This window comes from Ambystoma mexicanum, chromosome 7p (genome assembly GCF_040938575.1).
Source record: "Ambystoma mexicanum isolate Mex_15411 chromosome 7p, UKY_AmexF1_1, whole genome shotgun sequence".
Lineage (NCBI taxonomy): Eukaryota > Metazoa > Chordata > Amphibia > Caudata > Ambystomatidae > Ambystoma > Ambystoma mexicanum.
Window position 1 is genome coordinate 299060264 of NC_090939.1, and position 27538 is coordinate 299087801.

A 27538-nucleotide genomic window follows, 5' to 3' on the forward strand; every position below is an offset into this window, starting at 1 on the left:
CCTCAGTGGCATCCATGGCTAGGTCAGGTGCGATGATGCAGTTTCTCAGTCTACCACTTCCAGAATCCCAGGTGAACTATCCGATCGTCTTCACAATGGACCATCCAGAGAGAAAAAGAGAGTACTAGCCAGTCAATTGAGCAAAAGGTAAATGGGGGTTGATGTGCCGCTAGGTGCTTTCTGGAGCTGCAAAAGGAAACAGATAATTAGCATCTAAGCAATAGGCAATACCCAGACCCCTTACACAAGAATAAGAAATTCCTGTAGAGTCCAGACGACATACGATGAAGAACAAAAAAGGGGGTGTGAGAACAGTGGTCTTATATGGCATGGCACGATGACGATACTGCTAAGGGGCAGGGGTAAACCACCACGTTATCCAGTTCATAAAAGTTCCAAAGGCACCTTCACTGTTCATTCTGGGAAGCTGAAACATAATCCAGTGATTGCCCAAGTCCACAATCCAAACACATCTGTTAAAGCCAACAAATCCAGAGGTCCAAAAAATGTAAGTTATGACCAAATACAATAAGGGCAATCCAGAGACTGAGTCCGTGAGGAAACATACCAGGGTCACAGCTACCAGTAGATCCAAAACAAATTGCAGGAAGCACCACTTGCATGAACAGCTGAATAGCACCGGAGCCTCTCTCTTCTTCTTGCTGATAGATTGTATCCATCAGCAGTGATTTTTGGATACTGAGGCTTGAGCCTCGTTACTCCATCTTCTCGGGTTGAATGTATGGTCGTGGGTTAGGTTTCTTCTTGGTCTGTGTGGACTTGTCACAGTAGGGCTAGTTTCATAGGGTTTTCGCCGTGATGGGCCAAGGATAGTGGTCGAAGGGGTTTGCAGTGGTGGTAGTGGTGAGTCTTCTGATCAGATGGTTCAGTGTCAGGAACTGAGATTCACATAGACTAGAATACCTCCGTCTCCAATTACCAGTCCGAGAGATATAATAAACTCGCTGACCGGTCGTTGAGGTGGTGGCAGGAACAGCAATTTCCAAGTCCCGGATGACTGTGAGGGAAAGAACAGGTAAGGAATGTAAACCAAACACCAACCTTGTCACCAAGCCCCAAGAACAGGAAAACTTTGAGTCCTACCAGTAGATTTCAGCTGTTCCCTCCAGAAGTCGAGAAGAGGCTAATGCAATAGTACCCAAGCGGCTGCTTACACCAGACAACCATGGGAGGTCACCACAAGGTACAAGAGGAAATAGGAGGTATCCTGAAGGGAGACGGGGATAGGGGCAGGGCCAGGGGGGGTTTCAAGGCAGGGGATGTATCCAGAATCCAATGGCCAAGTATCCAATAAACAAGAAGGAAGATCCAAAGGCAATCCAAGTTCGTAGTCCGAAGTCCAAGCAGTTCAGAGTATTAGTTCAAATAAAGGCGCCAAATCCAAAAGGTAATAGCAAGCAGGAGTCCAAAGAACGTAAGCCAAGTCCAAAATCCAAGATAATACCAGAAGCAAGAACGAACGCCACACGCTGCAGAAAAAACAGCTCAGAAGCGTATTGCTGCGTTTCTGGTATTCCATTCTACTTCCTGGTATTAATCGCGTGAGCTTGTAGGTAACACGTGTAATGAAACACATGGTCGTAATCAATGGCAGTGACTGGAGGCTGAAGGATCATGTGGCACGGAAGAGGTCAGTGAAGGCCCTGCCCCCAAACACGTGATAGCTTCCTTCGTCCTGCGGCAACTGCATGGATCGGCCAGCGTGCACGCCGTAATTGCCATGGCACCTGCCAGGATCAGAGTGGCCAGCGCCGCCAACCAAGACCCCCCCCAGGAGTGCCCAGGACGCAAGTGCGACCCCACGCTGGAGCAGGGTGAGGCAAGCGCGGGCAACTTGGAATGCGGTAAGGGCATGACATTCGGGTTCTGATCCAGTCCTTGGCAGACGTTCTTACTCAACTTCTCTAGATGTTCATCCAACATCTCGATGTCCAGGTTTCTGTGAAGGTCTGCTATCCTTTTGAAGAGCACCGGAGCCAGCAGAACACTGGATTTTTTTTCTCCCGGCATCACATCACATCTGTGTCATGTGTGCGTACTGCGGCGCGTAACGTGATTGCGTGCTCGCATACTGCGCACCGGATGTAGTGGTCCCTTCCTATGCGGTCCTTGTGCGAGATGCCACGGGAGCCGCCAGGGGCGTGTGTCTGCCCCAGTCCGCCAGAGGAGTGATCTCCTTAAGGAGCGCTGTTATGGAGACGCTGTAAGACTGGAGTTTAAGGCTCCTCTTTTCCTATACCACCTCCACTTCCTTTCCCGACCTTGCCTCATTCATCCACCTGCTTGATTTCCTTCTGTGGCCCAATCTCTCCCTTTTTGGCTTTGCCCCCTTCATTAACTACCCCTCTTTTATCCACCCAATAATGACCCTCCTCCTCCTCCTTGTCTCTCTTTCAGAACTCTTAACAACCTCCTCCAACAGTTTTCCAACCTCCTGCAATGATTTTCCGAACTTCTTTCCTCTGCTCATTCCCAATCTCCCCCAACAATTCTCCAACCTTGTCTGGAGTTTTCCATCTCCATCTTCCGGTTTTTCATAACCCCTTCCAACAGTTCTTCCATCTCCTTTCTGTTGGTCACCATTCTATGCCCTCCTTCAAGCTGTTCCCGCCAATCTATTTTGGTCTCTCACAAACTCCTCCTACTCTACACCCTTGATCCACACCCTTTCTCCTCCACCACACTTAGCTCCTCCCGTCTCCTCCTCCGGCCCCTGCACTCCTTCCTTTACCTGCACCTCAACTCCTTTCAAAATCTGTCTTTCCTCTGCTCCAGCTAACCACAAACTGGCTTAAGTTGGGACCCATATTATAGTGTCCTGGCTTCTCCCTTTGGCTGGTTCTTTCGTTGATTATCTACACATGTAGTTTATGAGAGGGTTATGCTGTGATACCTTTCCTTGGATAAGGTCTAGCAAGGCAAAGGCTATTCAAGCTGGGGAGGGGGGGGCATCTTGGAGTTCATAAAGCTGCTGTGTGCTATCATTCTGCCTGCCACTTTGTATTGAAGGGGTGAGTCTGACTTGAATTGTGTGGGGTTTGAGTCCTTCAGGCGCAGATCCCTACCCCTGGTTAATTGTGCAATCACAACCGGGCTTAACTTGCCCATACTCTGGATGTTCGAGTTCACTTGATTGACGGGTCGGGCAGGGCATTAGCTTTCCTGCAACATAAGAAATCCAGCATTCTCCAACTCTGAACGTCTGTGGACATGGAGAAAGTTTGCAAAGCTCCCTGAACTCCAAATCATCTGTCAGCGTCATCTTTGAGGGTTTCCATGCACCTTTAACGGTTTTAGTTAAATAGTGTAGCTCTGCTTTTTTTTTAAATGGACTGGCCCCAGTTCTCAAGCATGGAGAGTTGGATTCAGGCTGTGCCTTGGTTCAGTTGTTTGGATCCACAAAGGAGACTTGTCCAGAAAAAAACAAATGCCTGGGTTTCTAAGGTCCCACTACTCCAGTCATAACAAAGGATCCTAGAGATTGCAATTCCCATGGAACCGTCCTGTGCTGTGTTAGGGTGCAACAGTTTGGTGCTCCAAGGAATACCACAAATAAACCCTATGGGGGCCTCCTGGAGAGCAACGGGGTTCCGGGCCTCTAGGACCACCCAACTGCCAGCATGCAGTGCGATAAAGTAATTTGTGTGGTGGCCCATGTTCAGTGGGACAACTCTATGTATGGGGAAGCTGCACTTCAGAATGTTGGGAGGTGGAATGAGGAGGGATTTTCCAAAGAGTGGATATGAGGGGCAAAATAGTGAGATCCAGCTCTAGAATGATAACACATTGTTCATTGCATTGATTAGTTTTATTAGCATACACAGCGCTGCTGCCCATGATGAGAGAGGACGGGTAGCTCTCTGGTTACCAGAGGTCATCATTTGTCTTTCCTTAATTACGTTTCATTTGAGTGTCAATCATTGGTCCATTTCGGGTAGGCATTGAACAAGGCTACTTGATTCTGTTTCTGGGCCAGTACATATTCCATCAAAATTCCTGTGCTATACTGTACGATCATGCTAGGTGTAGTAATTAAAATATTGCTGTGCTTTTATGCCAGTGATGCTGTTTGTAACGACAATGTGGCTGCTCAGTAATGCCAGTGGAGCTGTCTAATAATGACATACAGCATTGCTGAGTTGTAACATGAGTTGCTCTTTCTCACCACTGTTGATGCTTAATTGTGCTTGGAGATCCTGTATGAGGCAGTAATACCCCGTGTTTTAGGGATGTGGCTCTGTGAGAGATTAGATTGTTTGGCAAGTACATGAGAGCCCATGAGGCCATGCAGGTATGAGGCTCTTTCCGAGGTGCAGATATGCCCAGTGATATGCCCTGTGTCATCACAAGAAGGTGTGCTTAGAGACCTTAAATACGGAATATGGATCTAGTATGCACAAGGGGCCTGATCATGTTGTTTTACATGTAATAAAAGATTGACTGTAGACTTTGGTTTATATCACGTGGGTTGGCCAAGTAGAATTGTATAAGGCTCGAATGGTGCTTGGGGCCTTAGGGCCTTGCTGAGCACTAGTATTGAGTGCCAGTCAGAGGCGGCATAGCTAGCAGAGCTATGAACGAGGCATGTGGCACATTCTGACTCGCTGGAGCTGGCTATCTCATCTGTGAGGTCTGTCAACATTCATTGGCTAGACGACAGGAGCTGCATGGGCCCGTCGTACAAGCTGGAAGCCCGGAACGCCCGATATGCATTAAGGAAAACAAAGTGGGACACAAGTGTCAACTAATATTAATTTTAAATCGCTGGAATTATTTTCTTAATGCATCCAGACCCATTCCGCAGATAAACGCTTGGATGAAACGGAGGACATCATTTGTTAATGGGTGCATTACCAAGCATAATTGGCAAATACAATGATTTGCTAGGAAGAGCACATGCAGAAGATGGGAGCCAAACAGGATGATTCCGAAATTCGATGAATATTCATTTAAGGAGGGTTCCAAGACTTATACAGGATCAAGACCTGGATGATTTTGTGCAAGCACCCTTCAGACATATCGCAAATCTATCAGATGAAGCCAAAGTGAACTTGGATAGAACTCCTAGAGTTTACTCTTCAGTCCAACAACAACAAAAAATGTCCTGAGGTTCTAACAAGATTGTATTTCTTTCAACTTAAAGATGAGATTATTTATTTTTTGGTGAAGCTCTGGTTTAGAATATGGTCCATTGAAAAGGTGGAATTGTCACAAATAACATTAAACCATGTAACCTCTTGTAAGGCAAACCGTACATCTGTCCCATGGCTTTCTTTCGTAAGGAATTGTCTGGTTAAGATAAATGCTGCTGGCTCTTTTACAAATACATCACAAAGCTGGTAGGTGTTGAAACCATGGGGAGTTTGAGATCCTTCTTATTGATAGAATGTGAAAAGAAGTAACAGCTAATCGTGCATATATAGTTCCCTCATCCATTAAGATTTCAGATCATTTATTATGGTTTAATTACAAATTTGAACAGATCTCGATTACTAGGGCAAGATTAAACGTATTACCTCTTAGGGCAATCACAGGGAAATTGCATAACAAAGGCACAACTAATACTCATGAGGTAAATTGTCTATTATGCAATGTGCCTGTGGAAGATTTGATGCATTTTGTTTTTTTCTGCCAGGTATATTTGAAGATCAGCAACACAGCATTGGTTCCGCTACCAGACAAGTAGGGCAGCAGTATATGCATTTTTGTTGGCTGAAACACCTTTCATTACCTGGTGTCTCCTTACGTATTTAAGGCGGACACTCAAATTAAGAAATGGGCTGATAAATTGCATAGCATAGTGATTCCTATTTAACAAAATGATTGCTCACTGATCTTTTAAACTTTTGTGGTACATTATTTGATTGATTGGTGTTAGGTAAAGATTTGGGGTAGTACGCTTTGGGTGCACTACAACAACCTTAGCCTCTGGTATAAGTCTGAACTCCACAGGTTGGTAGTGTGATAGAGCAGTAGAGAGAGGGAGAGTCAAAAGCTACCCGTGTCATTAACGCTCTTTTTAGTTTTCTATTGTAAACAGAGGAGCTAAAGTAGCGTATGTCAGTTTAGCTCATCCAAGGAACACAACGGAGTGAAATTATTTACAAACATAAAAATACAATTTATTAAATTCTCAAAAGTAAATATTTAAAACAGTGACATATGCCATCTTAGGCACAGGAAAAACATTGTATACAAATGATTTTGCATATAGGTTGGTTAGTTTAACTGAAGTGACTGTAGTTTCTTGTGTTGCTAACAAATGAGGCAACACGTAACCGTTGTCGACACACATAAATCAGGTGTTTCAAGTGCGGTGAATAGATTGATCTGCCAGCGGTTGAAAGGATGAAAGCTGCTGGGGTTTGCACCGGACTGTCTTCAGGACTGGGAGAACTTAAAGCACAATGGTGTAAGAAGAGTACCAGGCACCTATGATAGTGGGAGCGTCATGGCTGAACGTAGTTAGGTGGCCAGTTTGTAACGTATACCACTGGCGAAATGATTAAGGTCCTTTGGATGGACTGGTTGTCTCTGGTGAGGCTGGAGCAGGATCCAGGTAAGGTAAGATGAGAGAGGAGTTCTCTTTCTATGGTACGGAATTGAACCGTGTTTTAGCTCTGCTGTGGAGCTGTGTAGTAGACTCCCGGTGTGGTCTGCTAATGACGCCTCACCAGAGACCACCAGTCCATCCAAAGGACCTTAATCTTTTCACCAGTGGTATACGTTACAAACTGGCCGTTTCAATCAGTATTCACTGTGTGCATAATTAGTAAACACAGAGTATATGTCATCTGTGTGAAGGGGCCCGCTGCATCACGAATCGTGATGTTACTAACCTTCTATTCCAAGCACACTGCATACGTCGCGGAATATTACTGCGACTTCCTATTGCTCGTCCTCATTCACACGGGCGGCCAGATAGTGGCAACTGCTGCTATTATCCTGGTATATTCCGCCGTCCAGTCTCTGTTGTGAACAACAAACACAACAAACAGTACTGTTAGGATCATTCCTGCTACGTGGAACGTTCGCTGTACGTGCACCGACATTCTACCATGTCTTAAGGGTGTCACGTCGCCACGCTCAAACTAGCTACGTGACCCAATGCGCTTATACAGTATAAAAGCTATCTGGAAACGTAAAGTGCAGTCAAGGTCGTACATATGCCGGATACACTTAGCGCTGCAGTTAAGACACTTCCTACACCCTTAGGTGACTTTAGTAGCTAGGACACTGCGTACATTGATATATTACTGTTGCCATTTGGAATAGTACTGAGATGAGTGTCAAAGAAAAGATTATTAGAACAAACAAGAGATCACAAATATTCTTTGCAGGCAAATACATTTGGACCCCTCAATAAGAGTCATTCAGTGAAACAGGATAAGCCAAAGTCAATGGGCAAAAGTCTATGTGAGCTGAAGCACTTCTTGCAGGTAAGAAAAGTCTTTGCACAATGTTTTAGAAGTCTTTGAAGAAAAGAAGAATCAATGTAGGGCCACAAACTGTTAGACCTGTGAGTAGTAGAAGTTGCAAGTAACTCAACAGTGAGAGGGAAGGTCTCTCAGACCTTTCAGTACCTTTAGTTAGAAGAGGAAGCAGCAGGTGACTTCTGTTCCTGTGCAGCTCTGCAGATCCTGGTGTTCTGTGCCTCAGTAGTGGGGACAAGAGGGAAGACTTCTGGGGACTTCTGCACTGCAGTGGGATGGTCACCGACAGTAGCCGGCAATCTTCAAACAAGTGGCATTTCGGTGTTTCAGCTCCTTGCGTCTACCACAAACAGCACCACCGCGGTTCCTGGCTGTCGAGGTGGGCTTTCCTTGCATCTGCGGTCCAGCACTCTATTGTGGCTCAGGCTTGGTCAGTCCTGCTTCCTGTGAGTCCAGAGGATCTTCCTGGAGCTCTTGGCCAGCTTAAAAGCAACGCACATCAATTGGTGTTTCTCTACCTGGCTCTTCAGTTGCAACAGCAACTGCAGTGGAATTGCAAACAGCTTCGAGAGGATGTCCAGGTGGCTTACTTTGGAGTTGATTGGTCCCACCAACTCAAGGGGAGAAGTCGTCCTTGCAGGGGCTTCTCTGTCGATACAAAATTGGAGTTGCAGCACCGCAGCAGGGCTTCACTGGGCAAACCAACGGTCCAGGAGTTGCAGCAGGCATCCTTTTCAAGTTCTTCTTTGGATTTCTTAGTCCAGTGGTCGACTCTGCCTTCCAAGACAAAAAGCCTTGCCTTTTATGCAGGTTTCTCTCATTCATTCCAGCCTAGCTGTCAGCCACCCAACAGGGTGGCTGTCCTTGCCAGGCAGACAGCCGGCCAATCACATAAGTGTGCATTCCTGTCTCCTAGGAGATTAAGAACAGGGAGTTTCTGGCATCTCCCTCACTTCCTGCCCCACCAGACCCCCTTGAGCCAGAGGCAGGCTTCACCGGTGAATCCCGCCAAAGGCAAAGCAAACAAAGGGACCAAACCTGGTTTTGGCGCGCAGAGTAAATCTCAAGAAGGACCTTTCCACAAAGAAATGGCGAACAAAGAAGACCGGGGCCAATTTGACAAAAATGGCACCCTTGGGTGCTTTACTGCAGCTGCAAACGTAGCCCGCGGTAAATGCCCACCACAGTAGTTAAAAGTAAACCTCTGCCACCAGCCATTCATCAAGGAAAGGGTAACATAAAAATGTTACATGAGAAACTAGACAAAGGGGATACTAAGTAACCCCTCCAGCACCCTATTGTCAGATAGTGTGTGCTGGGTCTAGAAAGTTATAAAGGTCAGTAAAGTTAATTTCACTTTACTGCTCTTGGAAACAGTAGTTTATTCAAGAGAAGGTATTTAAACCTTTGGGAAATCTGATAGACTTACCTGTGTCACTGCACTAAAGATGCTGTGTGACAGAATGTGCAAAGATGCCTATGGAGTTTGTCAGACTCCAAAAAACCAAAGGAAACAGAGTAACAATCACATTAAAATACATGGGTGGGAAAAAGGGTCTCACTCTCCCTAGGTAAAAATGAAAGTCCTAGAGTCCAGCAAAAGAGCTGGGGGTCTCTAAGGTAAAGAGGAATTAGCACATTTCTGAGAATTCTCCCTAACACTTGGTGATGAACAGAACGGTCGTTCAAGTGGTCCAGGTGAAGCAATGCTCTGTTCGAGCTGAGGTAACAATGTGCTTCAGCCGATGCAGTGCATCAGCAAACTGGTACGAACATGCGGGACAGCAGTTCGAACTTTGGCGATTGCCAAAGGCAGCTCCTTGGCTCTCTTGTGGGTTCGGACAGGGTCGAAGGTGCCCGAAATCACGCTTTGCAGTGGTTTGACGAAGTTGTCGAAATCTGGCTTGGCTCTCAGGTGCTGCGAGTCCCACTCCAGGGTTTCGGGGGCAAGAGTAGTCCTTGTTTGCAGACTCCCAAACATGGGGGAGCTTGGCACACAACTAAGGTGTGTTTCAGTACAGTTAGGTCCTTGGTACCAGTGTGGCTGACACAGAGGCAGGTCTTGCTCCAGCAGCAGGATACCTCCAATGTTCCCTGGGGATAGTTCGGGAGCATAGCTTGCCTCTGCCTTGGACTACCTGTCTTCACCTCACAACTGGAGGACTTTGAAAAGGACTACTCTTTCAACAGGGTCCAAACAAATTCTTCTTCAAGGGCCGAAGTGCAGAGATTAATCAGAGAATGAGTGGGAAACTCTGTCTTTTGATGGCAAAACCCCACAGGTGATTGGACTAAAGCAAGCCTCTTTTAGGGGTCAAATCCCTGTCCTTGGAACAAGTGGACGTTGCCTTCTGACAGCACACAAAAACTGCTTTGTGTTAAAGGAAGTGGAGCAGACAGTAAAGGAAGAGAAATATAGAGATTAAACAAGGTTGTTAAGGATTTGGGGGCGTGGCTACATGGCCACGTACGAGGACGCGGATCCCGGAGCACCTGATAATCTGTCAAAGATCCTGAAGCTAAAACAGAGTGAAGAAGCAGAAACGAGCAACAACGAAAAAGCCACAGCGTTATGAATATGCCGTACACATAATGCCTGAGAAAGCGAGGGGGATATCTGCAGGATGAACAGTATATGGACGTAAGAAGTTTGGCAGTGGAAGCGAGCAGCTGCAACAAAATGGCGCTGGGGCAAGAACAAGAGGGGCTGGAAACAGGCAGCATATGTTAACGACACCGGAGCTTGGATCTTAGAAGGAGCTGCATTGGAAACCACGGATGAGAGGAGGAAGGTTGTGCTGACTTCAGTGTCTGTGAACAGAAATATAAACGTCAAATGGACGTGTACGAGGCCTGATAGAGCGGAAGATACATGGTGGCGCGAACTGCAAAGTGGACGGCAGTGTTCGGCACAAGCAGAACCTCAGACACGAAGCCGACGTACAGCTGGACAGGAACCGAAGTCTTGGGCAGACCTGCCGTGTAAACGGAGACTGGAAAAGCTGGGAAGAGAGTGGATAGGGACACGGACAAGCGGCACAGGCACACAAAGATACCCTGGCAAGGTGCACTGCAGACGAGACAGGAGATCGGCACCCGATCACTGCGAGCCCCGGATGGTCCGTTGGAAAGTGCTATTATACTTAAACAAAGAGATCGGACACAAAACTACAACAACAGTACAAGTATAATACTGAGACCCTACACGTGTTCATAAATAGAACACACATACTTATATCTTGAAAAAATAGATAAAGTACAACCAAATACAAAAAAAGATATATTTATTACTCATCACAATGAAAAAAAAAATAGAAACATTAGAAAAACAGACCCATATTTAAGCACAACAATTGGTTATAAAAATGCAATTCAGTTATTCATTCAAACCATTCATCACACCTTTATACCTCATACACAAACACAACCTTAGCAGCACATCTCAATCTCATAAAACAAATGTGTTTTCAATGATGTACATAATCATGTGTTTTCAATGATGTACATAATCCTGACATGTCACATGTTTCAGTTCTTGTTGCCATACAATGGCTGAACTCTCTTCAGGGGAAAACAAACACTTCTTTCTTGTAGTATTAAAATTCTTTTCATGTTGTGCAGTAGGGTTCCCAAGCACATCCACAACCAGATGTAGTACACACCAGCTGCAAGATATAAGGGACACAAAGGACCCAAGTACTCAGTATTTACAAAATGTTGACTCAACATCATGCACCATCTCTATCAAAGCCCGAGGTGCAAGGCCCTGAACATGAAAAAGGAAGGTAAGAAAAATAGTCACCATGACCATATTGCCCAAGAGTCTAAACAACCACCCTCGGCGTGAAACCAAATTCACCATCTTAAAAACCGGGGACTACCAATAGGCACTTCACAGGCTACAACAGCAAATATTTGTTAGCCTAACCACTATATGACTGTGGTCAAAAAGATATAAGAGGTGAAAAGATCACCTAAAGTAAGTAGAGCACATCATCACCAGAGGTGTACGATAGAGAGAGACACACAAAAGTCGTGACCCAATCCTCACCAAACCAAAGGTGGCGCGACAAAAAGTTACCAGGCCGTATAAACACCCTGCTCACAGTGCGTGATCCAGCCAGGGATCACATAAATGTAGGATAGTCTTTTACTGTCCCAATTCACGTCAAGATGAGATAGGTTCACTGGAACCAGTTGTTTCACAAGTGTTCATAAATCTAAAATCAATAGAACACTTTGTTTAGCAAAGCACCCACACTCGAGACACAGGCGTTCATAAATCTAAAATCAATAAAACACTACGTTTAGCAAGGAGCCCACAATCAAGACCTGAAAGCAAAGTTACAACTAAACCTAGCTAACAGGCAAAGTGGGAACACACACCGCGTGTTTTGGGTATGAGAAAGAACTACGTGTCTCAGACTAAAGCATGTTAGGTCATTTCACAATATTACCAGCGAACACTCGCTGGGTAAAAAACACCCGTAAAACAAGCTGGCATACAACAGCAAACTCGCTGAAGATTCAAAGTTATTTGAAAAACGCATAAATACGGCCACAAGTTGGCCGCTTCCACGCCTCCGCACTCCCGAAGGAGATCAAACTACTGCTTCCGTGTTCAACGAAGGAAACATGGAAAGTGAAATAGGATTTCACAATAGAGCCCTATATATGTGCGCGTGCATAAATCGCGCCATGTTCGAGGGGTAAAAAACCAAATGTAACAGACACCCTATGATGCACAGCACTGAATGAATGAGCCATGGTCGTGGACAAAGGTTAATTAATCGCATATAGAATAAATTAGAATAAATTAGAAGACCAAAAATAGCATTCACTCATAATTTTTCAGCATAATGTTGGCATAATGTTTTCTACCGCGCACTATCACCGCCGAATTGATCCCCTGTCGTTTAGAGGGCTCTGAAAAAGGCAGACGACACAGGGTGGGTTAATAGAAATAATTTAACCGGTCTTTAGGCGGTCAAGCGCTCTACTCGCTGTGCCACTTCACTGTAGCCTGTCAAGTGGCACAGCGAGTACAACGCTCGCTTTGACATCCGTGCACAGCTTGCTAACGCAAGTTCGAATCCCGGCAAGGCCAAACTCAGCCTTTCATCCTTCCGTGGTCGATAAATGAGCACCACATACCGTGGTTAATAATAAGCACCGCTTAGATACCTCACGGTTCTTAGTGCTATATGAATGGGAAAATATTATTATTTTATTATTAACATACTCCGTTGCACTATCTTCGATAGCAAATAGTTTCACGCCCTAATAAATAAAATGATGATTTTTAATGAAGATCGGCTGGTGAGACTAATTTATGTTTTTTAAAACAGGTATGTGGCCCCATTTTGCGTATGTCACGATTTACAGACTCCAGCGGATGGGGTCTTCAACTGCCAGGTGCAGGTCCAAATATGCAACTTCATGACCCTCACCATTTTATAGGACAATCGCCAAGGACCAATATGCCCTTACGCAGTACTAGCGGCTACAAACAACATACCAACCAATATGGTGGTCTAATGGCTCGTTGTTGGAGCAACCTTCCGATTATCAGAGCGACCATTTACTGCTTTTATCATAAACCAACAGCCTATCTACCGCAAAGGAACAACGCGTGGCTCCAAATAAACTTTTGCTGATCGACAGCAGAGACAATAGCAAATCGCTGAATATTCACTAAACATTTCATGTGAAATAAATGTACTTTACTAAATGCACTTTACCAAATGTACAATCCTGCTGTTTACTTTTAAACCACAGTTTCATATTCCGAATTGTGGCACACTGAGTTGTAAGCTGATCTAACACCCTCTGTACCGCAAAGGAACATCGCGTGCCTCAACATGAACTTTTGCGGATCGACAACAAAGACAAATGCAAATTGCTGAATAATATTCTCTAAACATTTGATGTCAAATAAATGTACTTTACAAAATTTACAATCTTGCTGTTTGCTTTTAAATCACTGTTTCATATTCCGAATTGTGCCGCGCTGTGTTGTGACATTTGTGTTGTCTTCCGGGTTCTGTTTAAAGTCACGTAGGACTGCAGAGGACTGGGCACGTTTGATGACGCACCCTGTAACGTCACGGAGAGAGGCGGGGAATATGAATGCTTTGATAATATCAGGCTTAGGGGCGGGAGATATGATTTAGTGTCGCAAAAGCAAGTCAGCCACGTCAATAGCGCCAGTCATAGGATTATCACATAATGTCGGCGCACACCAGCCGGATTTATCGTTTTAGTGGACAAAAAGTCGGTTGACGCCCATAGGAAATTGTACTATTAGCGGACAAAAGGAGTGGTCTTAAAACACTTTCACCCTGACAACCAACAATACAAACAACGTTCTCAGAACACCCCCATTTTGTGTAATTGTAACCATTTCAGGACACCGCAAGTGTTCTTAGAACACATTCCACTAGACAGATTACAATACGGACAGCGTCCTGCGGACACCCCCAGTTTGTGTATTTACGAACAAATAAGTACACCGCGAGTGTTCATAGCTCATTTTTACCTTCCTTGCAAACAAAAATGACACATACTCCGTCCTCTAAACACCCCACCATTTAGTTTATTTACAAAATGTCAGAACAGCCGTGTTCTCCGCGGACAAATCGAACGCAACAAAAACGTCTAGCACATAAAAAAACAAAAGATTGAAACTATCTCATACTCCCCCACCCTCCCCAAACACTCTTACACACCAACACACGGCACTAAATACAATTTTTTATCCACATTTCACCGCTGTACGCGGTCGACGGCGAATACAAAATGGTGGGCGCCACAGAAAATCTGACGCGCTCCACGCCCCTCGCCGTCCAATCGGCAAACACGTTGAATGTCCACGGACATGACGCAAGGCCATGGGCCAATCGGGGTGCTGTCCGCGGAGCGAACAGGGATGTCCGTCCGCGAAGCGAACACAGATATCACTAATTTTTTTGCCTTACGTTTTGGTCATTTTATAAAAAACTAGTGGACGGATTTACACCAAATTTGCAAAAGCACGCTTTCGGGACCAAGCCCCCGCTCCTGCTGCAAATTTGGTGTAAATTCGTCCAGCGGTTTGGCCTGTGGCCGTGCGCAAAGTTTATGTCTATAGGAAAAAACACAAGTTTTGGGACCCTCCCTATAACTTTTCCCCCCCTGGACGAATCCTCACCAAACTTTGCCACCAGAGTGGGTCATATACTTCTTTTGCAAAGTTTGGTGAGGATTCGTCCAGAGGGAGCGAAGTTATAAGCCACCCAAAAAATGCTCTTCCTATGGAATCACCAACTTAACCATAACTACATGGACGCTACCGCGTCCATGTAATATATATATATATATATTACACACATACACCTTGGCGGCACCGCCTGCACTAATCGCTACGTACATTATAAAAATGGTTTTCATTTTCTTCCGTGCTCTTACATGTGTAGTCTTCATCCCAAATGTAAAGGGTTACTTGATTCTTTGTTTCGTCATCCGATTCTATACAGTCTATTCGCCTCCTCTTTTGTCATCTCTTCTTAGGCTTGTCACTTTGCTCCATATGGCGTTACCAGTCTCTTCTTTCATCCGTCTTCACACTTTCTTCAGGGATTTTTCCCAAGAGGCTGTCAGCTTTTCGTGGATACATAAAGAATGGTCTTCTTAATGGATCATTTGCTTTGAAGGCTGCTCTTGTTATAGGCATCATTACAGGTGTTGCTTTTGTCGCCATTTCCGGTTCCCAACATATAGGCAAGTTAGGGGCGGGACTTCCAGTAGAAGCTTTTGGATCCTCCTCTACAGAAGGGAGTAATTTTCCTGTTATTGAGCCCGCAAGGAGGATCAAACCAGTGATCAAGGGGAAAGGAGTAATTCCCCCTAGGATACTAAATAGTCAACCTTCTGATGCAGAGTGTTGGAGGATCTGCAACTATTTTGTTTGTTTGGGAAGTACTAAAACCAGGGGAAGGGAGTCATTCCCCCTGGCAAGAAACTTGCAACCAGAACTGTGCCACCCAGTCTAGGAGGAAGAGGAGTCATTCTCCTGGACCAAAACTTTGATACAACTGATTTGTTTAGTTATAAGTGTAAGGGACAGAGATGGGGACACTTTGACACAGGACACTGGACTGTTTAAGTTACTTAGACATCCTGACAGACCTATTCGCTTTTTAGTTGAGGCAAGGAAACCCCTCATAGATATAGTGAAATCTAGGTTTTCTCTTTATTTTCACACCGATTAAAAGTTTATAGCAATCACTATGCCACCTGTGTCTCCTCCTTCTGCACCATTACAGGTTTTTTTTTGTTTTCTCATTTATGTCATGGTTACCCCATAGAATATTTTGCACTTCCCCAAAACATAGGCCTGTGCTTCTGAACAAAGTGTTTAAAGACACAAATGGCCTCATAACACGGTAGGTGGTAAGGGTTTACCGGTACTGGTATTTTACCGGTACCGGTAAACCCTTACCGCCTTACTACGAGGTCCCTTTGCGGGTTGGTGAATTTAACGCCTGCTTTTAGCAGGCGTTAAAAAACAAACCCGCAAAGGGACCGGGGTGCTAATTACAGTACCGCAATTTGCGGTACCGTAATTGGCGCCATCCCCCTTCCCATTATGCCCTATGGGGAAAAAATGGGTATGGGGAAGGGCAATGGAGGAAGGAGGAATTACCGCCTTCCCAACCTTGGAATAGGGTGGTAATTCCCCTTTCCTCCCAGGCGGTACCGGTAAATTACCGGCATGAACCACGGCGCTAATAGCACCATGGTTTACCGCCTACCGTGTAATAAGGCCCAAAGACTGTATTTGGCTCGGCACTGGTCAGGCTTTTGAACCTTCCACAGTGTCATAGTGACCCGAGGCATGTTAAAACCATGCCCAAGAAAACACAGCTTGCAAAGTACTTCTTCCTACTCCCCTAAGCCCCAACCTTCCACAAACGTCCAAGTTCTATAGATGGAAAATAGGGAAGGAAATATGGGCACATTTAACAGAGTGTGATTTTGACCATGACTTCCCTGGGTTCTGGGGTTGTGTTAGGACCTTTATAGTGATGGTTATAGTGGTGCGTGAGGCAAGAATCCTTTTAGGCTGAGGCTGGGCATATATGTGAGTTAATTTACGTAATCCAGCGGCATGTCTGCTTTAAAAAACAATAAGTACCAGTGAAAAACGCCATTTTCGAATTTTGTCTTGGAGCTTAAGGCAGTTCTTATATTCTTGAATTGTTTTTGCTGGAAGTGCTTTGTTTTTCATACCGTGCAAAACTTAGTTGCTTCAACAATATGGTAGGTCCTGCCTGCTTCCAGATTTTCCATGTCCCAAATTTCCTACTTTAGATTTATTTGATAGTTGCCTTTTCCCTGAAGTAGATGGGAGAAGGGTGGTGGGGTCTTTTTTGAAGTAGGTGGTATCAAGGACTAGGGATATATTTTGAATCCATTGAAAGTCAGTGTTTGCCCCATCAAATGCTCTATGGCCTCAATTCCTTTTGTTGCTTTGTTGGCCTGTTAAAGGTATGTTTTTTGATTGATTTAATTTGAAGGTCGTGAGTGTGGACAGACTGTCAGGAGTTCATTTCCACTACTAAAATTAGTTAAATCATGTAACTTAGCTACAGTGTTTGCGAACTAAGTGAACAATGCAAAGGGGCTTTTTGTTGAAAATATATATTTGTAGATTGCTAACCGGTGTGATTTCTTTGCTCATACATTCTTGATTAGAATTGTTAGGCGGAATACACAAATAGTATTTCAACACACAAGGATTGCGTTGTCTCTGTTTTTGCACAAATGTTAAATTCATAATGCTAAATCTTGCCAGTATTTTGAAAGTGTTCTTTTTGTTTTGCATTGCACACCTCATCTAGTTGCAGTTGTTTAAAAAATGTGCATGTACAAATGAAAGCTGCAAGTCATCGTGCAGTGTGACAACATATGTCATACTTTTCTTTTGATCGACAGAATGGAAGCATTATGGAAGGATTAGCTTTATGGAAGCACAATGTGGACAAGCGATTTGAAGGTGTTGAAGATTGTATGATCTGTTTCTCAGTCATTCATGGTTCCAATTATTCGCTTCCAAAAAAAGCCTGCAGAAAATGCAAAAAGAAATTCCACTCGGCCTGCCTGGTAAGAAAAAGGAGGAAGAAGGTTGAATGAATACAATGTCCTGGTAGTTCTGACTTTTTTTAAAAAAATGGACTGTGTTGATCTGCAATACAACATATATAAATAACTTGAACAAAGGCGAATCTGTCTGATTGACATTGTCTTTCTACCTGTAATTAGCTTCTAAAACAATCCTTATTGGTGTAATCCTGTGTCCTGGTTAGTTTGTCCTACATTGTGCACTTTTGATATAGTGTACAGTGCTCTTATTTTCAGAACTTGAGATATGATTACGTCGGTTCTCTTTAAACCTTCCTATTTCATTGCACATGTTCCAGATCTGTGGATATTTAATGTACTTCATATTGTGTGGATCTAGTTCCAAAGAATATTTTTTGTGGCATGTTTATTGCTATAGGGCCATCTCAAACGTGACGTGCAGAAGGCCACAAAAGAGTCTAGGGTGTGCCGTCTGTTTGACAGGATCGCAGTGCCAATGTGTAACAGAGACTGTATAAGACACTAAATAGTACATTTGTTTCTAACCTATTTAAATTTAACATATTTAAGGTTTAAGTATTTACTATTGGTGGCACAAGTAGATAGTGATTTGGCCGGAAGTGAATTTTTGCTCAAATGCCAAAGACATGATTAAAATCTAACGTCAGTAACTTATCTACTGAGCCACATCTCCTTTTGTGATTCATTCTCGGGGTACAATATTTTAGCATTTCTGTACCACACCTTATTATTTGGCACAAATAAACCGATATCTTTTACTGTACTTCTAAATTTAAGCATATGGAATTGACAGCAAAGTTTTAATGCTCTGTGGAAACAGAAATAGTGAAAATATCAAATGCAAGAAGGCTAGAAAACCAGGTTTGAATGGATTCCTTCCTTACTCTATTCTTATCCTTCAAATGTGCCTCCAGAAGACATTTTGGAACACTTATTGACACAGATTTCGAGAGCCCAGAAGAGGGTTTTCTTAGAAGAGGAAGTCAACATTTCCATCTTCCTTCCAGAGCAGACACCTCATGGAACACCTTTACCTGCACGACCTATGCCATTTTGCCCACTTTGCATATGCTGCTATCAAAACTGCAGACATGAGTCGCCTCCTTTACTCCTTTGCAGGCCCACCCTCCTGTTCCTCCTAGGCACCATTGTTGCACCCTTCGATTGGCATCCCATCCTCCAGAAGATCTTTCAGACGACTCACAGGAGGGCTTGGCGCAGAACACTGCATCAACCTACTCTTTGTCCTTGGGCCAGTTTAATGATTTAAACCCAGCGGATGGTGAACCCGAGGAGCTTTCCATTAGGGACTCTCCTCCTGATGAAGTTGGAAAATTTCACACCATTTTGTCCAAAGAGGCTAAAATGTTTGACCTCCACCCCACAAGACAGAGGAAGGAGGTTTTCCTCTATAAATACAGAGAACAGGCAAGGAATACTGTGGTCTTTATTCCTGTTCTAGAAGACCCCTGCGAGAACAGGTTGCTCATGTTGAAAAACCAGTTTACTGCGCATTCTAAAAAGGACAGATTTGACACAAAACATAGGTCACATAATGTGTCCATTCCACAACACTCTTCTTTAATGGTCAGAAGGCTTCATCCTCCCACAGAAGGCTCCATTTGTGACACCCAGCAACAATGTCACAGTTACAAGCGATGCATCCATAGAAGGCTGGGGAGCCCATACCAATAATCTTTACACCTGGAGACTCTGGTCAGAAGAGGAAAAGTCCTTACATAGAAACGTCCTGGAATTAAGGGCAGTGTTGTGGACTCTGAAATCCTTCTGCCTCCATCTTCAAGGGAAAGTAGTTTGTGTGTTCACAGACAACGCAACCACCATGTTCTATATCTGGAAACAGGGTGGCACCAGATCTCCTGCCCTGCCCACCGAAGTGCAATCCCTCTGGAAATTGGCCCTTTCTCACAGGATGCTCCCATCTCCTTTCCATCTGCTAGGCATCCACAAATCCATAGCCAAATCCCTCAACAGGGAACTCTGTTCCTGCCATGAGTGGGAGCTCCTTCACAGTCGAGCTCTAGGCAGCTTCCAGACATGTGGGGCGCTGAACATCGACCTATTTACCGCCAGGGACAACTGGAAGGGCCTTGCATTTCCTTCATGCTGCCGTAGACCGACAAGTTTCTGTGTGCTTTTCCTCCATTTCTTCTCATGCCGAGAATCTTGTCTGTTTTCAAACAATGATGCAGACTGTTACTCGTCGGCCAGCATGGCCGGGGCAGTTTTGGTTTTCGGAACTGCGTGCACTTTCATCAGCTCCACCCATCAAGCTTTCGCCCGCATACAACCCTCTATCCCGAAATAAGAGAGTGGTTCTTAACCATGACCTGGCCTCACTGAACCAGAAGGCTGCTACTTCACTAGAGTTCGGCCATGTCAAAATGCCTCATGATTGCAGAGACATTTTAGCGAAGGCCTGAGCATGCGCTACCAACTTGTACTACTGCAACGCCTTCACTGTGGTCTCATCGACTCATTAAAGAATTTCTCTGGGGCCTGTTCTAGGTTTTCTACCAGTGCGAGCACTGGCTCCAGCTTGGGAACTCAACATTGTGCTCTCTAAATGTATAGGGCATCCTTTTGAAAACAGAAGACAGACATCAAGTTCCTGTCATGGGAGATGGCTTTCTTGATTTACATCACTTCAGCCAGGAGGGTTGGAAATCCACGCGCTCTGTCAAGCCGCCTTATCTTGTCTTCCACAAATGTAAGGTCATGTTGAGGACAAACCATACCTTCACACCTAAAGTGCCCTCATCGGTCCACCTCAATGAGCCTTTGAGACCGCCAGTGTCGGGTCTTCCATGCTCAGTGCTCCCACCACTCTCTGGATGTCATGCGAGCACTAAAGTACGTTGCCCGTATCAAGCCTTTCCGAAAGCCTTTGCAACTGTTTGTGGCATTTGGGCCCACCGCATTCAGCAAAGGGCTGTGCAAGTCCTCCATCTGCGCTGGCTTTTGGCTTGCATTTCCTTTTGTCATTAACTGGCCAACAGGCAGCTTCCCAGTCGGCCTAAGGCACATTGTAAAAGGGCTGTCTCGTCTACCACTGCCTGTCTCTGTGGTGCTCCCTTTGTGTTAATCGGCAGTGGAGTGATGTGGAGGTCTGTTCACACCTTCACAAGTTTCTAATATATTTACAGGGACTCGACCAAAGAGTGCAAAGCTGGACAAACTGTTGTTCAAATTCTGTTCACCTAAATTGAGTTTTTCCTAAAGGTGAGCCTTTCTTCCTCTGGATTTGGCATTGTATGCATAGTTGTGTGTGTAAATATACTGCTATGTAATCTATTCAAACAGTAAATCAATCAACGTGGGTATCTTATTATTATTTTTTTTACATTTTTGTTTATTGGTGCATGTGTAAGTACGGTACACATTGGTGATTTACATATGCGCCAACCAATACATTGAAAGAACTAAATAAAAAGAGAAAAATAACACAAACAACAAAATACCTGACATATTGTTAGACAGAAAAATGTGTTAGTTGCCACTCTAGTCATTGTGTGGCGTTTCACGTTTGGGCCACGTGAGCGGTGCGCTGTTAATCTCTCAGCGGAAGGGTCTGGTTAAGTGTATGCAAACCGAATGCAAAAGGAGAGGGGTGGAAAGTGTGAGTCCAACAGTGTCGTTGGAGAGTATTCACGGTGGCCTGTAATAAGAGGGGTAGAAAACAGAATTGAGAAGTGATGTCCATGCTTCAAAATTGAGCGTGACTTCTCCTCCATGGGCTTCTATTATCCCTTCTCATATGGTGGTCTCGGCATTACACCAGCGCTTACATTCTTTGAGCCATACTTCAAACTGCGGGCCTTTACGTGATTTCCAGGTCACAGTTATGTATCTCTTGGTCAATATGCAAGCTAGATCCATACTTTTACAGGTGTGTTTATGCTTGCTCATTCTGGGGTATGCTCCAAGTATACATTCAAGCGGGTTCCATTTGAATGTTTTGATCCCCGCTTTTCACGTGTCTGTTTAATTTGGGACCAAAAACACTGTATCACCCCATACTCCCAGAACATATGCATTAGTTGAGCGTTGTCTTGGCCACACAGGGGACAATGAGTGGTGTCTTTTTTTTAAAATTGGCCATTCTAGACGGTGTCATGTACGTGCAGTGGAGCACGTTCACCGCTATGAGCCTAAATCTAGCATGGCGCGATACATTTTTGACAAAGCCCAGCGCCAGTGCCCACTGCCTGTCAGTGATTTCTAGCCCCAAGTCGGTCTCCTAGTGTGACTTCAATTTGGTGATCTTAATGTTTGTGCCATATAGGAGACACCTATACAACCTGGACACAGGCCTCCAACCATCTTCTAAGTCGTACATTAATGTCAAAAGTGCGTTTGGTTGTGGCTCCGCAGGCCAGTTGCGATTGGCGCTCAACCTTCTATTCCTCTAAGCCACCGCATGTGCTTGTCAAGATGGGGACATTGGAAGAGTAGGGTTGTTGGAGTGACTTAAGTGTTCTTAACCAGACCTGTCTGCCCACACAGAATGTTAATGATTGGGTTTCATACTTGCTTCCCTGGTGCCATAAGGCTTCTTTGAGTAACACAGGGCTTATCAGTATGCTAAGTAGTTCGTGCTCGGATGTGGTTTCGTCTGACAGCCATTTTGTGATGAAGCGAAGTTGGGCAGCTAGATAATAGTATTCCAGCCGCGGAAGTTGGATTCCTCCCCCTACATAGGGAGGGGATAAGGTGGTAATTGATGTGCCATTAAGTCCCCATAGAAATTCTCTAAGTAAACTTTCCAGATCTCGAAAGAAGGGAGCTTCCATATAAAAGATTAAGTTATTGAAGCTATATAGGAGCCTGGGCAGAATTACCATTTTAATGATAGCTACCCTTCCCATAAGGGAGAGGGGCATTCTGGACCAGAACACCATTGATTTTGTGTGTATCTCTTCCCGGGGGGTGGGGGGGATGTGGAGGGGTGTAATACGTATGCCCAACTATCTAAAGGAGTTGTGTTCACATTTCAGGCCCCACTCCGGTAGGTCGGTCGTGTTTATTTCTAGTAGCCCGTCAAGGCAACAAGGCATTATTTCTGCTTGTTGAAGGAGATGCCTGATAATTTGGCAAAGTCATCTAGCACATCTAATATTATGGGCATGTTATGTTGCTTTTGACATAGATTTTATAGTACATCTTCCGTGTACATGGAGATCAGATGTGTGGTGCCCAAGATGTTTATTCCTACTGCTGAATATTCTTTTCTCAAATATACCGCTATTGGTTCCAATGCTAATATATAAAACATTGGCGAGAGCGGACACCCGTCGCGTCTCTCTTTGTATGCAAAACAGTGGGGTGGGGGGTTTGGGAAACTCTCTACCAGCACGAACACAGCCCATCGACTTGTTCTTGGGTGGATGGCCCCTGGGAGAGTGTCAACCAAGTCTTTAGCTCACTGTTCTTTTCACAGAGAAGACATTTCCCCACATATCAGTCTTTGTCCTGCCCAGGGGAAGTCCAGCACCGAAATGCTTGGCAATTCTCCTCTGAACAAGAGTACCACAGCAACCCCATACACGTGTTTCAACCTTGTTGGGCATCATCAGTGAGGTAAAGCTGTGTCTCTCTAAGAGCAGTGAGCAAGGGGTCCACGTCTGGAGTCCCCTGGTAACTTAGGGTGAGACCCAAAGTTACTTGGTATGCAAAACAGGGGGGGTCTGGGAAACTCTCTACCAGCACGAACACAGCCCATTGACTTGTTCTTGGGTGAATGGCCCCTCTCTTTGTATGGCCCATTGTCCAGATATCTGCCGGGCAGTTTTTACCCTGGCTATGGGAGAGGCGTACAATATTTTGACCCAGCGTGTGAAGTTTGCTCCGAAACCAAAGCCTTGTAATGCTGCATCTATCCACTCCCAGTACACCGGGTCAAACGCCTTATCAGCCTCCAGGGATGATACTACATATTGTTCAGTATGGGTGTTGGTTTGATCAATAACGTGTTGCAATCTGCCTTCGAGGTGGTGTTATGGCTCGGTACCTATCTGCCCTGGTCTGAATGTATCAGTCCAGCAATGCACCAGCAAAGTCGTGTAGCCAGCATTGTGAGTCATTTTTCATCGTAATTTAGCATGGCCAGGGGGCAGTATGAATCACATATTTCAGCAGGTTTACCGGGGTTTGGGGATGGGGACCACCAATGTTTCTCGCATTGTATTTGGGAGTATGCCGGTGTCAAAAGCTTCCTCGAAAACTTTTAAAAGTATTGAAGCTAGGGTGGATTGGTATGTTTTATAAAATTCCACCAGAAGGCCATCACCTCCCATTGTTTTCCTGAAGCGAGTGAGGTTATCGCTTCCCCCAGCTTTTGTAGCATGATGGTCTGATCTAGGTGGTCTCGCTGGCTAATGGTGAGCTTTGGGAGTTTAACCATTGTGAAGGCCTCTGCAATTTCTTTGGGAGGTGCTTGTGTATTGTGGCTGTACAGCTTAGCCTAATAGCTAGTGTTAAGGATTTCAATCAGGGACACACCCGGGTCTGGCCTAGCATGTAGTGCGCAATTAAATACTTATTTATTATGTCTATAGGTTCAATATTCTCAGTGATATACCACTCATATAACACCCTTCTCAAAATACCCCCCGGGTCACACTGGAAAAATCTACCTGATTTTTAAAGGTAAATATTTATTTATTAATTTAAAATTCAAATCAAATCACACATAAGTTTAATATATTTCTGAGGCTTGTGTAATCTGCTTAGATTCACATGCTGTGCATAGGCCGACATCTAGTGGAAGCTGCAGAGTATTACAGTTTTGTTTTTCGAAACTCGAAAATGGGCGTCGACATAGGGCGTGCCAGTAATACTATCCCTAGTGTGACGTCCACTGTACCCATGATCCCTCATTCATGTAGAACCCTCAGATTGTTTTTTTCCGCCATACGTGTCGGAAGCATTGTGCGGAGTTCCCTGGCTTTCAGCCATTTTGCAAAAAATCATATATACATTTCCCCGTTCTTTCACTCCCATGTCGAGATCCGAAGATCGACGCCGGTCCGAAGAACATACAACCGTCAAGACTGCACGACAGACTTTGGGCCTCGGAAGGCCTCTGGCCTCGGCCCTGAAACAAGTAGGGAGAGTGGGGGGTGGAAACATGCTCACACTCGCATATATTTCCTACATACACTAGCCCGCTGCCTTTAGGTGACATATGGAGAGTACTCCATTTAAATTTTGCCCCAAGTGCAACCGCAAGTACCCTTGGGTTGGCAAACACGCCACCTGTAATCTGTTTGCCTAGGGAACACCCCGAAGCTAACTGCAGACCGTGTGGCCTTTTTAAGGCTAAAACACTAAAGGACCGCTCCACTAAACGTTGGGCCCACCACGCCAGGCAGCTCGAGGCCATCGAAGCGGTGGGTGCTTTCAGTGACGGCAGTGATGCCGCCCTTTCGGACGGCGAGGGCACAGGGGCATCGAAAGACACCCAAGCGCTAGTCCCCGACCCCAGAAGATTGTACGGCAGGGCAGTTATGGAGGCCACACCCGGCGACACGAGCGCTGCCCCAACTACTACACATAAACACACTAATCCCAACCGGGACTCGACACGCGTGTCGAGTTCTCAGAAAAAGGAGGCACGTAGAGAACGGTCCACGGAATCGGTGTCCTCTAGGCGTTCCAGGTCGAGATTGCCTCACGACACAAGGCAACCGTCCACAGTTGTGAAACGTGCCTCGCTCACCAAAGTCACGGAGGTACGATCGTCAGATGACGAGTCCAACCTCCACCCCCAAGCTGCATGCTTAGAATCGGCCCCGGCAGTCCGTTCAGCGTCTGCCTCCGAAGGTCGTCTTGCACACTCGAAAGATTCCGAAGGTACCCTACACACCCCCCGAATCTCGACGCCAGGCGTCCAAAAGTGCAGAGAAGGTGAAAACATCAGGAAAACACTCTTGTACTCAAGGGAAATGGGACAAACAGCAAAGTCATCACACTCTACTTCTGCTCCCCAGACACACAAGGACATTCACAGGTCCTCAGATAAAGATACATCTAAGACCCCTGTCACTAGACCTACAGTTATCCCTCCCACTCTAAAGGATAGAGGAATAGGAGAGGAGCCTCAGAAGGAGGTGGTCATCCCCAGCTCCAGGGAATGGAGCTCTCAGGACATCGACAGGGTGATGAGAAGGATGTCCTTTATGGCTGACTTCTATGAAAAAAAAACTGATTATTTTCGTAGTTATCAAGAAGCCCCTGACAACTCTACTCCTTCAGGATCTAGAGACCCACAGCCTCCTAATAAGAGACCTCCGTTTGAAACTCCAACTCATGGCCCGATTTCAGACCCTTAGTACATCCAACCTTACCAACAGTATGGTGAGGATCCAGACATAGAAATGTTGGACGACCAAACAGGTGCCGATTATTATGGAGATGACGAGGGCCAAGGTGAGGAGGAGGAAGGCGATGCAGAAGTCTACAATATAGAGACTCCTGTTCGCAAAGAACCACAGGTTACTGACTCCCCGGTAGATAACCAGCCCCTTCTAAATGAGGTCTTGGCTAGAGCTGCAGAGCACTGCCACATAGATACTCAAGGGGCACAAGAAGAGAGGGACTTTGCAGAGGAGATCATGGGGGGCAAGAAACCCATTGCCCAAGCAATTCCAGTTCTCAAGTCCATACAACGCAGAATTGAACCTTCCCTCCTCACCCCTATCTCACCAGGGCTGTAAACCCCAGAATTGAGAAAATGTTAAGAGCCGCCCAATCAGACCCACTTTACATAAGCGGTCAACTCAAGCCTGACTCGCTAGTAGTCACTAACATGAGGAAAAGGGCGGGGACACCTCTGTCAGCATCTGAAGCTCCCCCAGACAAGGAGAGCAAGAGAATTTATGGGTTGGGTAGGGATGTGGCCTCAATTTCTGCTTACCAAGAAAGAATCGCCAACACCACCACTCTGCTGGCAAGCTATAATTGCCACCAGTGGGAGCAGGTAGCCGCTCTCATTGACTCCTCACCGGAACCACTAAAGGGCCAGTTAGCCCAGATCGCGTCGGAGGGTAGAGCCGTGTCCGGATGCATTCTAAAGACGACCTTTGACGCCGCAGATAATGCAGGCCAGCTCATAGCAGAGAGCACCGTCATTAAGAGGCATGCTTGGCTTAGACAATCTGGGTTTAAGCTCGAGACCCAAGCTACCCTTATCGACATGTCAGTGGAACCGAATGTCTTGTTTGGCAAAGCAGTTGAGGAGGCACTCAAAACTGCCAAAGACGAGTATGGTACCCTTAAATCCATGGGACAATTGACGAATAAGCCCACGAATCAAAGAGGTAATAGTAATTTTCATCGCTCACTTGGCCAAAATTCCCAGAGGGGCTCCAATTACGCACAGGGGCAGGGTACTTCGTGGGGTGGCAACCAACAGTCTACACAGAGTTACGGCAGAGGTAATAAGAGGAACCGTGGTAGAGGTAGAGGCAGCCCAGCAAGAGGCGGGACGCCTGCCGGAAAACAGTGACGCTCCGCTCAGGGTCCCTTGCCATGCATCCCCAGTAGGGGGGCGCATTTCCATCTTCACCCAGGCATGGGAAGGGATCACATCAGACAGATGGGTGCTGTCCACAGTGTCCGCAGGATACTGCATCGAACTTCTGGTGCGCCCCGCAACCACCCTCCATGACAAAAAATTCACTCCCTGGACCACCAGAAGATCCTCCTCGAGGAAATAGTCAATCTTCTCGAAGGACGCGAGAGAACTCGTCCCGGGAAACCAGGTAAACAAGGGTATTTATTCAACTTACTTCCTTGTACCAAAAAAAGATTTAACAATGCGCCCAGTATTAGACTTACGCCCTGCAAACAAGTATGTCAAGCCCCAGAAATTTCACATGACTACGCTCCAAGAGGTAATCCCCCCTCCTAAAAGAGGG

At 45.5% G+C, this 27538-nt stretch overlaps 1 protein-coding gene across 1 annotated transcript in view; it reads left to right on the top strand.

The window, feature by feature from the left end:
- The window catches only part of LTN1 (listerin E3 ubiquitin protein ligase 1), a 1629727-nt gene that overhangs the window by 1576618 nt on the left and 25571 nt on the right, over positions 1-27538 (top strand). Inside the window, exon 29 of the mRNA XM_069636371.1 lies at positions 17430-17597. Within this exon, the coding sequence (XP_069492472.1) occupies positions 17430-17597 (168 nt within the window). The remainder of the gene's footprint in view (positions 1-17429; positions 17598-27538) is intronic.